The sequence below is a fragment of the Miscanthus floridulus genome, chromosome 6, assembly GCF_019320115.1.
Source record: "Miscanthus floridulus cultivar M001 chromosome 6, ASM1932011v1, whole genome shotgun sequence".
Taxonomy (NCBI): domain Eukaryota; kingdom Viridiplantae; phylum Streptophyta; class Magnoliopsida; order Poales; family Poaceae; genus Miscanthus; species Miscanthus floridulus.
In genome coordinates, this window is record NC_089585.1 from 98,658,488 (window position 1) to 98,672,860 (window position 14,373).

Below are 14,373 nucleotides of genomic sequence, written 5' to 3' on the forward strand. Positions count from 1 at the left end.
GAATCACGACTAAGACCAAGAACCACGTCTTTGCATGAAAAAAACACTCCTAGCAATTAGAGGATTCCATACGACAGTCTCCACTCTCACTACCGGTTTGCTGTCGCTCCAATACAAAGCTTGCACAACAACAATGTCATGGAAGCAAGCAGGGATGGATCCAGCGGCGAGTGGGTGGTGGCTCAAGCCCCCATACCGTCGCTAATTCCATAGGGTCCCCTAGAACCCTCTAAGAATTTTGCCAATGGCTGCTTTGGAGAGAAGAGGTTGAAGGTTAAAAATGACGACTTCAGACCTCACTGAACTTTCATTCTACATCCGTCACTAGAAGCAAAGGCGCGTGGGCGTGGTCTTGGATCTCCGCTTGATAATCCCTTTTCTTAGAAGAATTAATGATTGTTTCCACTAAGCCTTCTACTACCGTAGAAGAAAATTTAGCTTTATAATATTCTAAAGTGGTCAGCGCTCAGCACTTCATAACCATAGGAGTACCAAAGAGCAGGGACCTACTCCTCTTTTTTTTTTCCCCGAAAGAACGGCAAAAACTTTGTCTAGATGATAGAAAAGAAAATGGAACTGTACAAACAAAACAAAAACAAAAACTTCGTACAACTTGGACAACGTGACTTCAAACCTCGACTCTACTTTGCGAAACTAGGTGGTGGAGTCTGAACCCACTCATCTACTCGGTAGGTAAACTGGGGATATTATTGCCTCCTGTTGTCAGTCCTCTTTTGTGAACCACTGAAATCAAAGCGAATAGAAAGCATACACTCACTAACAACTCCAACCCTGGAAACACGTCTTCGGATGGACTAAAACATGGCTTATACGTACGGAACAAAGATCCAACAGCAACGAAAACCAAACAATGTTTGCCCGCCTGCTAGACAGCTAGAGCCAGCCAGCGCTACCAAACCTCTCCATTTGGCAACGCGAACCAGGCCTGTCCGGCTGTCCGCCTGTGGGCTGCGTCTGCCGTTTAGCATCGTGGTCCTTGTTCCACAGTGAAACAGGGGCAATACCGCCTCTGCTCGTGGAACACGGCAGGCCGCCGGGCCGCCTGATGAATCTCGCTCACGAGAAAAGGACGGATTTGGTGCAAAAAGCAGAACGAGGGTCGCGAGGCTGTAAACATCCTTGTCGAATGATGCAAGCAGGAGCCAGAATTTCCAGCTCTGTACCTACCCAAGCATTAATTTCCCAGGCAAACCCCGACGAAGTGTAGACTAGATCAAAGTCAAAGCATTCACCATCAGCACGAGGCAAGAAGGAGCAGCGGGACGCGCACACACGGGACATTGCGGGGCTAGCAGCTAGCTACGAGGTTGCAAGCTACTGACGGAACCGGTGCTTGCTCTGGTGATTGCAAAAAACAAAGGGTTGGTTCAGGAGGACTTACGTGATGCAGTTGCGGTGCTGATGTGTTCGCAGTCCGGGTTGCCCACCTTCCCTCCGTGGCACAAGCAGCCCAGGAAGTCCCTGTGCTGGCTATAGGCGCATCGCCCGTTCGACTCCTCGCACAGGTGACACCCATACGCTGTGAGACGTTCCCATTCCAACTCGAACCCACGCCTGAGCACGTCTCCATACCCGCCGCTTCTGAGGTATTGCTGGTTACTTGGTGCCATCAGAACATCGTGGTTCACTGGCACGGTGACAATCATGTTGCAGTTCATCGCCAATTCTTGCTCCGGATACCAGTCATGCTCATGCTCATCAGTCATGACCACGAAGGAGTCTCCTGGGCCAGCATCTGGCGGACTCTTGAAATCCGCGCATTTGATTTTGTATGCGTCCAAGTCAAGCGTCATGGAATCGCCTAGGTGGCAGCCGAAGAAGAAGGTGAGGTTGTGGAAGGCGCTGCTGTTGTACAGCCATGTCTCGTTGAAGCTGACGTTGTGGCTGACTGCAGGGCAGCTGCCGCCGACGAACACGTCGCTGTCCGCCAGAATGATGGTGTGATTGTCGTAGAAGATCTTCTGGATGAAGTAGTTCTCGCCGCCGAGACTGATGACCGGGACCGGGATCCCGGTCGGCCTTTCGGCTTGGCAGAAAATCTTCAGGTCGGTGTAGCCGCAGGAGTAGCTGTATCCGTAATCGGCGGTCTCTATGGTCACGTCGGCGAGGTAGAAGGGATAGCTGATATTGACGCCGCCGCAGTTGATCGACTCCGAGCAAATCGAACCGTCATAGGTGGTCGGGAGCGACGGAGAGATGGCATGGGAAGCAGGGACATGGACATGGACGGCGAGGAAGACGAAGAGGAGGACGGGGAGACGTGGTACTGGTAGGTGAGCAGCCATGGTGGCGAGAAGACGAGGTGGGTTCGCGCTCATCTGGCTGTTTTGTTAGCTCCAACTGGGCACGCAGTTGCTTGTGACTTGCGGCCGCCGCCGTTTATAGGTGCCATGGACTTGACCGGGTTTCGGCGAAGGTTGATTGCTGGTGGGCCCGGAGGTGGGGCAGGAGATAACACGGATTGAGACTTGCCGTGGACTTGGCGGTCTTCCCGGTCCGTGCCAAGCCGTTTGATCACTGATCGTGGGCTGCCTGCTACGTCCTCCCTAGGCTTGTTGGTCCAGTCAGGCAAGATACGATCTTAACCTAGGCCACGTTTAGTTCACCCTAAATTCCCAACTTTGACACTATGTAAAAAGAAGATTTTTCGTCACATCAAATTTGTGGTACATGAATGGAGTACTAAATGTTGACGAAATCAAAAACTAATTGCACAGTTTGATTGTACTCTGCGAGACGAACGTTTTGAGCCTAATTAGTCAACGATTGTACAATTATTATCAAATACAAATGAAATGCTACAGTGTAGCTACAATTTGCTACGGTGTTTTTGGCGGCGCCAAATTCAGGCAACTAAACATGCCCCTACTACTGCTCGGTACGGAGTATGATTTTAGTTGACTTCCATTTGGACCGTATGCCAATCAAAGGGATATAGCAGTATATAATGAAAGTCTTCGCTCACGATGTTTTTTCTATTCCTTTTCAAGAATCACATTTTGTTAATTGATGAACCGGCGCTGCAAATTGGGTTTCCTAGGAGCTTTCGGAGAGAAACAATTATCTGTCCGAAAGTGTGTGAGTAGTTTTTTTTTTGGATAAATTCCGTGGAGGAAAAACATGAATCAGGAGCAATTCATTTTCCAGCTTACAACTTTTTTTATTGATTTCGAAAAACCACTTCACACCTCCTGTTCAAAAAAAACCTAATCAGCTAGTGTGTCGGGTCAGATTCAAGCCATGATTTTCGACACATGGCTCAACCCAAAGTAGAAAAACTCTAAGAAGTAGCCCGACCCAACCCGTCGGTGCATTGGGTCGAATTTTGGACCAACCATTTCGATCTAATCATTTTTCTCGGCCTAACCCGATTTGGTGTTGGTCAGATCAATTCAGCTGTTGTTGGTGCAGAAAGTGGCCAACTAGTGAATATTTGTAGTTTTGTTGTACGTTGTGATCGGAGGTGGCCTAGCACTCAATGACACATGATTTATACTGGTTCGGGCAACGTGCCCTACGTCCAGTCGGGGTCGGTCGGTGACTTTATTCCTGAGCCCAGATGCTCGAAGTTTGCAGTGGGGTTACAAACGAGAGAAAGAAAGATGGGGTGTACAAGAGGTCCGGTCGGCTCCGACCGGAAGGGCCGAGAGTGACAGGAACTTCGCTACGAGCTAGGTGTTCGAGCGTGTGCTTGCGGTCGAAACTTGGTGGTTCTACGGTTGTGAGGTGTCGATGTGGATCTAAGGAACTCTGGCTTCCTTGAATCGGTCCCCTTGTTGGAGGGAGCACATCCCCTTTTATAGATGAAGGGGACGGCTCTACAGGTGAGAGGGAGAGGGTACGGATGTCTTTAAGCCTTGCTGCCCACGTCGATGAGGATTGGATAATGGTAGGTGCCCCCAACACTGTTGATGTCGCTGTAGAACGTCAGATGCGCACGGGAGGTCGTGCTATCTTCTTCAGGAAGGATGGACGTCGATACCTACAAATACTATTTGATGCCTAGTGGCATGTGAGGAGTCACCCTATGTTCATACGGTATGGCAAATCCTGGTGCCCATACCGCGATCGATGTCCAGAGACACGCGGGGGGCTTACCGTATGGGAGTTTTAGCGGCCCCTACAATACTGTAGGGGGAGATGTCGGCGTCTACAAAACTGTTTGTGTCAGGGTGGCTGCAGAGTACTGTTTCGTGCAGGGTATGGTCCCTGGTACAGTGGTTTTGACTTGTGAGCTTTGCCTTGCCTTTCTCCACACGTCTTCTGGTTCCTACCGAACGGGGCGCCCCCGGTCGGATGGCTCCAGTCGGCTCTGAGTGCGCCGGTCGGAGAAGAGCGGTGAGCCGGGTTTCCACGAGCCCCGGTCACGGGGTCGGAGTCGGAAGTAGGGCTGGGGGCAGGCCTTCCGATCGGAGGCCGGCTCGAGCCCGAATCGAGCGACCCGGTCGGATAGGTGGGCTGAAGTAGCCGACGAGCGGGCGTTGCTCTTGAGCCTGGCCTTCCGGTCGGTTGCTGGACCGTCCCCTTGCCCTGTTGTTTTTAGACTTTTGGGCCGAGCCTTGGCGCAGAAGCCGATCCCCGAGGGACCCCGGGTTTATGGACCCGACAGCTGTAAACTGCTCTACAGGTTCCCTCAAATAGACTCTTAACGTTACACAGTCGCTTTCATCTGAACAAATCGTAATATGCTGGTTAACACTGGCTCTAATCTCTGTTGTTAGTGATGGTTATTATCCAGAACCTAATTTCGTGATATCAATTTGTAAGAAAAAAATTGTTCCACCTAAGAGGTCTCTGTTTTCACATTAAAAACCTAGTGGTCTTCATGATTCGTAATGCCACCAGCGACTTTTAAAATGACAGCGCTTGTGCGGTAGGTGTTTCCGTGTTTGCACACTTTTCTATTGTTTGTCTACTCGACTAGTAGGATATCCTCGCCCTTTCCACGAAACTACGTTCACCCGGGACCGGGATGGACAGAGTCACCTCTCTGTTAGTCACCGATCGCACCGTGACTTCATTGGCACAGCTATCAGCTATGCTAGCTCCTCCTTCGAGTCAAGCCTTCATTGTCCACAGAACAACCTCGCCCGGATGCATGGGCTTCAGATTAAGAGCCTATTTAGGCTAATTGCTAGCTAGCTAGAAAATAAAATTAGCTCAAATATGTCTCGACAGGAAAGTTAATAGGTGAGCTAATTTTTTAACAAATCTTTAACTATTAGCCAACTAGCTAGCCAACCAAATAGATTTTAGCTATTTTTTAGCCGTAACTAGGACCCAGCTTTAGTATTCAAATGGGCCCTAAATTTGATTGCTAGCTTCGGCACTAAACCAAATACGCCAGGAGTAGGCAAAGTAACCCAACTAAATTTACATACATGTAACAATCTGAGCCAAATTTAGTTCATGCCTGGTTTAGGCTTTAAATTTTGGCATAAACCTGCCCATAGTATACGACAGGTTGGCTTTTTTTATGCCCCAACGGGTTAGACTTGACGGACCAAACTACAGCCAGTCCCGAATTGGGCCATTTTCCCCAGATCCAATTGATGATCCCAGAGGGAGTGTCAAGGCCCATTTAGCACAGCTAGTGCATTTTATTCTCAAATATAAGGTATTCTAGAGAACAAAATCTAGTTTTGCATTAAATACTTTACATTTAATCACCATTAATCACGTTGATGATAGCGTTTGATTAGAAAATAAAATGAGGGTATATGCGTCAAAATTTATCCTCAAATATAAGGTATTCGAGAGAACAAAATCTAGTTTTGCATTAAATACTTTCCATTTATCGATCAATCACTATTAATCACGTTGATGATAGTGTATGATTAGAAAATAAAATGAGGGTATATGCGTCTTTTATGTTCTCTCTTAATTTGTCTTTAATTTCCTTGAATGCACTATATTATAGGATAGAGGGAGTACTTCACAGGCGGAGTAGTTTTTTTTATTCTGTTGCAAGATAGCTCCACTAATAAAGTTGAAGCTGTTTTGATAAAATGTTTGGCAAAACAACTTCTCATAAAGAATGAAATGATCATAATGCCCTTATCTTTTCTTCTCCTTATTTATTTTTTTCTCGTCTTTCTTCCACACAACCTCTCTTTCTTCCCCATACCTCTCCCGACGCTCCTATGCTCCAGGGCCTAAGCCCTGTGCCCCCACCCCGAAAGCTCACCACGTTCGCGTGCCCTGGCGGCCACGCCTGTGCACATCGGCAACCCATGTCTGTGTCCGTGAGAGCAAATCTGACCATGGTCATGATGGGGCTCATGAGAGCGAGAAAGGAGCTGGGACAAGCTGTTTTTTCATGTCCATCTTTAGTAAAAAAAGAAAATTTTGTTGAGCGACATCGGAGAAACATGGTATTTGCTGATGGGCACCGTCAACTCAAAAAATTGTCGAAAGCGTGTATTTTTTCGAAAACACGTCCCGCTGATTATTTTATTAATTTCTCGTACTTGTGGAGATAAACTTGTGGGAAACGACTTTTATTTTGCCCTTGTCTTCAAACTCCATTGGTTCAAAGTGGTTGTCTTCAGCGGCACGCTGGATGGGGCGACGAGGTTAGCAGCCTCCTACGCGCTTGTCGGTGTTGGAAGAGAAAGTGGCAGATCCATCCTCACTAGCCTCTTCGGCCTGCCATCGGCTAGATCCACCCCTCCTTCCAAAATGTTTCATCCCTCTTGACTATTTTGTAGCCCCACTTGCAGTCTCCAACATTGGAAGAGAAGTGGGCAGGCCTGGTAGATCCCAGGCCGCCCCGAGCTCATCTATGGTGGTGGTCGAGTTGCTGTTGATAATAGATTCGGTGGTGATGCATCTATTTGATTTTTGTTTATCATGTGGAACAAACTGTCTTTAAACTTTATTTATTTTATATTTGTTCTACATCCTTTAAATTTAAATTTGACTTCAAATTTTAATTGTGGTGTTCAAATTCAAATCTATGCATTAAAATATTTTTAATTGTGGAGGCAGAATGATGCAAATACATAGTCAAAATGCTGAAATTGGAGAGAAAAAAGAACATGAACTCTAGTTTAGAGGTACCGCTAGAGACAATGGTGGTGTGTTTGTTTGTCTATACCAATTCGGAAACTAGCCTTTGGGAGGCATCTTCTTTTGTTTGTTTGCCTGAATGGAGTAGTGGGCTAGGCCGCACGCTTTCTAAAGTGTCCAAAAATCTAGACCCAGGGAAACGAAATTGGATCTCATTTTCCCCCTAGCCTAGCTTGCATGCTGCGGCCTTGGGCCACGTGAAGAAGCTGCTTGTGAGTGTAGGAGCCTGGGCCCAAGGTTGATGCAGGTAAATAAATCCAAGACCTGTTTGATCTATTTGGTACAACTCAAACAAACAATATAAGTTGCAGCATTTGTACCTATCTCATCGAATTTTAGTCCAATTCAGATGGTACAACCACCCTCTGATCTAGGCAAAAAAGAGTCCCAGCGAAAGAACCAAACTCATAAAACAAAGGGTCTTGATTTAGGGGTACGGCTAGAGATGCTCTTAGAGTCCAACTCGTACAAGTTGAGGTGCACAGCGCAATACCGATACTATCTTTCCGCTATCCTATTAGGCCCCGTTCGGTTGCTGTGAAATAGTGAACTGGAATGAATCCGGCTAGGAATGATAGTCTAATTTATATAACCGTGGATAAACAGGAATGATTCCTGGGCAGGAATCCGATAACCGAACGAGCCTTTAATCAGAACCGGAGAAATTAGGCCTTTCTGCGAACAGTATGCATTGGAGGTTCGCAAAAGCTACTTTTCTGACAGCGGATCGCAATTCGCAACCTACTAATATTAATATGACACCGACGTGTGCGTAGTTTATTTGATGATCTGGTCATGCTCTAAGCATAAGTGCCCTATTCGTTTGGGCTGGTTTGGCTTATAAGCCATAGCTGAAAGTACTGTTAGCTGGTTTGGTGTGAGAGAAAAATATTGTTCGTTGGCTGATAAGTCATGGCTTATAAGCCCAATACGACCCATCCAACAGGCTGAAGAGCTAGTTCTGAAAAAAAGGAAAATCGCAGAAAACAAAGTCCAGGTTCTGAACTCCGATTTCTCTGAACATATCACTTCTATCAGAAGTTCTGATTTCTGAACATGTCACTGGCGGAGGTGACGTTCTTCAGTATGAACGGAACAACCTTTGTAGACCATCCATGCCAATCCAACCAATGAGAGCTCATCCCTCGATCTGCTGACTTCTGTGGAGTCCAGCCCGAGAGAAGATCACGGGAGACGTAACGAGGTGCCGTAACCTGAGTTTAGTCCGCTAAACTAGCTGAAGTCTCAGTACTACCAACCCAAACGTTAACAAGCAACGACTGGTCGGAGATGCATTCAACACGGGGTTCAACCGTTGAAGGACCAATGGACTGAGGACCCGTACGTAGGGCCGTAAGCTTCTCCCGCCAGTTTCTTCAGCTACCGTGAAACGAAACCAACCTCGCGAGCATTCTACGTTTCCAGGCGAGATTTTTTCGTTCTGAAACATGATCCGAATGACGCGCGTTTAGTGCTCCAGTCCCGTCAGGCCGTCACTCGGTCAGTCGTTTTCCTGAATGGTGATAACCGAAGGCAGAGCAGGCGAGCGGCACCTGGCTTCAGGTTTGCCCGTGCCCACTCTCCAGGCTGCTATGCACTGGAGAACACTGGGCCGCCGCCGCCGCTTCTGGTTTTGACGGAACCGGCAGTCGGGTGATGTCGCACTGAACTAATTTTCCACAGAGGTCCTGTCCTGTCCAGGCAACAACTGAGCGCGGCGCACCTAACTGCCGAACAAAGCAGCTGATAATTCTGGTGGCTGACTAAAACATGGAGAAGGCTAGTTTTCTCCATCTGAACTTGCTCTGTTGCTAGTAGTAGTCCACAAATTGTTGCAGCACAAAACAAACAAACAAACAAAAACATGCGCCCGCAAACTCAAATGAACAACGGACACACCACATTCCATAACCCAAAGCAGGAAAAAAAATCAAAGAGAAGTAAATTCCAACGCTGGGGAAGAGCGAAGAGGAGACACACGTACCGCATCGATCCGAGCTCGGGCCGCTATCGCAGAAACAGGTGAACGCCAAGCCGCCGGCGTGCGTCTCGTCGCGCTGGTAGCCGCACCATCCGCCGGAGCCCTCGCATCGGTCGCACTGGTGGTTGTTGGTGTCGTAGTTCAGCTCGAACCCGCCCTGCAGCACCTCACGGAACGATCCGTTCGCCGGAGGCGGACCGTCAGGCGCGCCCACGATTGCCTTCTTGTGTACATCCAGCACCGGCGCCACCACCACCTCCTCGCACTCGAACTCGTACGCCTCGGCACCCGTGATCCCACCGTCCCGCAGCACGTACGACCGATTGCCGTCTTGTTGTTGTGGTTGGCCGCACCCACTCAGCTCCACGGCAGATGACAGGGTAATGCTCTTCTTGCAGCTGTAGAGGAAGGTGATGTTGGAATCGGAGGGCGCCAGCCGCAGCCAGACGGTGTCGATGGTGAGGTTCACGTGGAGGCGCGGGCAGCCGACCGCGTACTCGTCGACGATGTCGGCGTCGGAGACTAGGACGGTATGCGTCTTGTAGTCGATGCGGAGTACTCTGTATCTGTGGGACTTGAAGGGGAGGATCAGCGTGGAGTTGTCCTGGCAGACAAGGCCGATCCCGGGGTAGCCGCAGTCGGGCGCGGAGGAGCTGAGCCAGAACGGGTAGTGGATGTCCTGGCCGGCGCATGTGGCTCTGGCGCAGGAATCGGGGACGGCATCGGCTACGGTGAGGAGGAGCAGGAGCAGGAGCAGGAGCAGGAGCAGGAGCAGAGGAGCCATCGCGTGTGTGAATGCGGAGCAGAGGGAGAGGCCCGGAGGGTTGTTCTGGTTTATTCGGCGAGGCTGTGCGTGAGAGTCAAGTGACGGAAGTTAGGGTGACAACGACCTGTTCTTCGACTTGGATGTGGAAATTTTGACGACACTGGAGTACTGGACCGCAAGCGACAACCGGTACCTGATCGCGCCTTGGCACGGCCTGTCGTCCTTGCATCTCCAGTTATTCATGTCGGATGGCCATCCAGCTTCAGCGAGTGGCTTGCCGGTGATGAGTAATCACTGGATTGGACAGGTTTTGTTTTTCTTACGCTAATGCTCCGGTGAGGGTCTATATGCCCGTCCCCGAGTCTGTGCAGCGATCGGGCACATTAGCCAACGGGCCTGCTCATCTACGCTTTCTTTCCCATCTCTACACTGCAACAACTGATAAATCCCCAACTCTCCCTCGCTTCGCTCGTCGCGGCTCGCCGCGCCGCCCACCCCAAGCCGCCTCGCCGCCGCACCACTCCCATCCCGCGTTGCGTTGCGTTGCGTCGCGCCGCGCTGTGCCGTGCCCCGTCTCCGCCCCTGTGCGTCATGCCCGATTCCCTGCCGTTGTGTGCCGTGCCCCGTCCCCCGCCACGTCGAGGTGCTGCCGCCGCCGCCGCATCAAGGAGCTTCATGTGACGCCGCCCCACAGGCGAGTTGCCCGCGCCGGTGCCGCACCGACGAGCTCCATGTGCCACCGTCGACTTTCGTGCCAGCATCGAGCTCCGCAATGACGAGCCTCCATTCCTACAAGCTGCAAGGTGATATTGCCTGAAACCACATGTTACAAGCATATGTTTTAAGTGTTTCAGATATCTCATCTAGATGTTGCATGTGTTTCATCTTGATGTTGCAAAAGTAGATTGAAATGTTGCACATATGACAATAGCTATACATGTATGTTGTAAGTGTATGTTTCAAATATTTCGTCTGTTTTTTAGACCAATGTTGCAAGTGTGTTTATTTGAACGCTATATGTTTCAAACATATGTTGCAAGTGTGTTTATCTAGATGTTGCATATGTTTGGAATGCCTTTTCATATGTTTTCAGGTGTTTTTGCAAATGTTTCAGATGCATGTTTCAAGTGTTTTATTTGTCGATAGACGTATATTGCAAATGTTTCATCTGGACGTTTCAAAGTAGATCGTGTGTTGCACATGTTGCAATTGAGCCAGTGGCTGGCGGACAGCGGCCTGCCGCAAGGCTTCGGCTCCAACCTCGCGTGGCACGCCTCGCCCTCTCCTCTCCTCTCCCTCACCTCCCTTCCCTTCTCTCTGTCTCGCCTCAGTGTTGGCGTTGGCGTTGGGGTGGTGGTCTTCGAGGGTGCTGCGTTTGGACGCAGGCGCCGGCATGGGATGGGATGCGGGGCGCGGGGGTGTGGGATGCGATACGGGAGCATGTACGGGAGCAGCATATTGACGAGTCCTACGGTCAGATGTTCGAGCGCTAGCCTTTCCGTCATTACTACATGTTTCCCAGTTTTTGATGTATAAGTCTAGGAACAATAACAAATTTTTCTTACGTAGGCACTAAAAATTCAACGAATAAATTCAGCACGTACAGTACAATATAACATGTATAAGGGCATAGATATAATCATCAACAAAGGTGTATAAGGGCATAGATATAATCATCAATAAAGGTCTAGGGGTTTAAACGAATAAATTTCACGAGTTTTGGTGAATATGTATTTTCTGTAGGGCTTATCTAGAAAACTGCCAAGGTGAACCTAGATGTCAAACTTAATCGCGCTATCCCACAGCGAAACGACACCAGAAGGTTCCAGAAGACTCAAGAGGACTCCACACCGAAGCGGAGGGCAAGACGCCGCCAGGTGGGGCCAGCCAGCCCCACCTGTAGGACGGCCGACCCTTGGGGCCCACATGTCAGCCCCCCGTTGCTAAAACAATGGGTACTCAGATGCCCGCCTAAAAAAGAGAGAGATGAATAAGATAGTCCATGTTTTCTTGCAAAATATTTTCCAAAGTTTCAAAGAGACATGTTTTCAAGGAGTATAGTAGAATTAGGTTAGCCACCATATATATATCCATCATACATCCCTACACATGCACATCTTGATTTGATTGTATGACTCAACTCTCTTTGGATCCGAGGTTTGACTTTACAATATATGTATTACAAGTATGCTCTTTCATGCTTTTTTCACTCCTATAACCTCACATAAGCCTTAGTTGTAGGAAGAGAAAGGCATAGCATCACTATTGCCTTGGTGAGGATCCATAAAAACCACATATATTAAGAGACTTGAGAGTGTCATACAAAGGAAGCTCTGAGTTTTATTTAAAAAATTTATAAAAACTCCGGAGTAATGGTTGAGCAAAGAACTTGAGATATAGTGCTTGACTTGATCGTTCTATCTTTCAATTGCTCAAGACCCATGTAAAGGCTAAGAAGCCCCATGGTTGAAGGTAATATGGGTAAGTTTGAAAGTTAGATCGGTTTATTCTAATCTAGAGGAGAATTCTTGTTTGAACGCATGTGTACTTTTGTGGAGTGAAAGCATTGAAGCAACTCCTGATCCATTTACTGAGTTTAGCTTTGCTCAGGGACTAGCAAAGGTTAAGCTTAGGGGAGTTTGTTGACGGTAGTAAACAATCATTATAAACCATCAATATAACATGTATAAGGGCAAAGATATAATCACCAACAAAGGTCTAGGGGTTTAAACTAACAAATTCCACGAGTTTTGGTGAATCTGTATTTTTTGCAGGGTTTATCCAGAAAACCGCCAAAGTGGACCTAGATGTCAGACTTAATTGCGCTATCTCACAACAAAATGGACACCAGAAGGTTCTAGAAGACTCGAGAGGACTCCATACCGAAGCAGGGGGGTGAGACGCCGCTAGGTGGGGCCGGCTAGCCCCTAGGGCCCACATGTCAGCCCACCGTTGCTATGTCGGTTCTCTATCACCTCCTAGATTGCATCTACGCCATTTATTCAAGTCGGTTTGATCCAAGGGCTCAGGATTGATGCTCTGGCCTATATATACCTGCCCCTACCCCCGTCCCTCAGGCATTGCATTCAAGAGAAGATAGAAAATCTAATCATCCTCAGAGCTCCACCATATTTTAGGGCATAGCTAGTTAGGCTAGGTCTAGAGGGAGGCAAGCAGATTTCGCTTAGATTCCTGATCGTTTTAAGAGCGTGGTTTGGTATAATCTTTGTACCCCCTCTCTTTTGTATCTCTCATTACTTTTATATGTTTGCAACAATTGTTATGACATTCATCTTCATATTTATCATATTCCTAGTTATAATATTCTTGGTCTACTTTGATTATATACTTAGTATAGCTAGATTATCCTTATATTTATGCATAAGTTCGTATAGCGCTCACTCTAAGGTACCAGGGGTGAGTGGTCGACATCGTGTAAGCATGGTGCTTATATGTTGTTTACCTACGGATACACCCTATATTCTGGGTCATGTGGTAGATCATGGATGTGACACTCCCGTTTAGTCCTTTGTAGTCCACTCCCTGAATATAGGTATACATGTAGGATCTAGTTACGAAGGAAGACAAGCTCTATTCTTAATCTTCCTTAGTAATATCCCTTATGTGTCGGTATGAAGTTGATCTTAGCCATGACTACTAGGTCTAATTGCACTAATCAATGTATGCTTTGACTTGTAATTAAGAATGACTTAGGAATTATTCCTCTAATATTCTACTTGACCATGCTAATGCCATAGAAATGAGTACTCTGAGTGATCAATGATTAGATATTATGCACTATTCATATATACATTTACCTCTTGACTTACCCCTGTTGTGAGTAGAATATTGGTTATGATTTACTTCTCCATCAATAGTATAAATTATCAATACATGTCCTTGCTAGACCTTCCATGTGGTAAAAATATAAATAATGATACCTAGAATACTCCTGGGTGAAGTGCTATAATGGTATATTATCTGTGCGCTTGCAAATTCCTTTCATTCATATATATATCTATATATTCTTCCTAGTCACATGAAATAATAAAGAACTACTCTAGTAGTAATGCTAGGTAGTACCAACAAGCATCTCTGGCATCATCACTAGGGATGACAACCTGGTAAAGTAATGTTAAGAGATGTAGACATATATTAGGTGACTACTAAAACAAGTGACAAGTTAATAAATACCAACAATCATTTCTAGCCCTGTTACCAGGGAAGGTAGCTAGGCAAAAGAAGTATTCATAAACTTATACTTATTGATGTGATCGAGATAACCATTGACCTCTGCTCAAACAGGCTTACCCTTGTTTTGTCTACTTTTGTATCTTATGCAGGGTAATGTATGACCAATTTTGACCTTCCGACAAACTACATTAACAATCCAGAAGCATTACTTAAGAGAACTAGAGCTAAACTCAAGAAAGTTTCAGCTTTAGAGTCAGAAGACAACTAGATAAGGCGAAGCTTAGCACCTGAATTTAAAGCTATGGCTGACAAGACTCTCTGTGAATTCTCTGCTCCAAGT

At 47.3% G+C, this 14,373-nt stretch overlaps 2 protein-coding genes across 2 annotated transcripts; both read right to left on the reverse strand.

Annotated features, from left to right (window-relative positions):
- Positions 1-1,388: 1,388 nt before the first annotated feature.
- LOC136460880 (LEAF RUST 10 DISEASE-RESISTANCE LOCUS RECEPTOR-LIKE PROTEIN KINASE-like 1.2) lies at positions 1,389-2,306 on the reverse strand. Its single transcript, XM_066460416.1, has one exon. The coding sequence runs from the start codon at positions 2,304-2,306 to the stop codon at positions 1,389-1,391; it is 918 nt and encodes a 305-aa protein (XP_066316513.1).
- A 5,703-nt stretch (positions 2,307-8,009) lies between these two features.
- Positions 8,010-9,857, reverse strand: LOC136460882 (LEAF RUST 10 DISEASE-RESISTANCE LOCUS RECEPTOR-LIKE PROTEIN KINASE-like 1.2). The gene is made up of 2 exons (XM_066460417.1): positions 9,077-9,857; positions 8,010-8,053 (listed from the first exon to the last, which is right to left on the reverse strand). Exons 1-2 carry the CDS (start codon positions 9,855-9,857, stop codon positions 8,010-8,012), a joined length of 825 nt encoding a protein of 274 aa, XP_066316514.1.
- Positions 9,858-14,373: the final 4,516 nt, after the last annotated feature.

Bases quoted from the DNA above. Each gene is read 5' to 3' on its own strand.
- LOC136460880 (XM_066460416.1), bottom strand. From the start codon at position 2,306: ATGGCTGCTCACCTACCAGTACCACGTCTCCCCGTCCTCCTCTTCGTC.
- LOC136460882 (XM_066460417.1), bottom strand. From the start codon at position 9,857: ATGGCTCCTCTGCTCCTGCTCCTGCTCCTGCTCCTGCTCCTGCTCCTC. The intron at 8,054-9,076 runs GTACGTGTGTCT...CCTTTTTTTCAG, and splicing joins CCCGAGCTCGGATCGATGCG to AACTAGCTCTTCAGCCTGTT.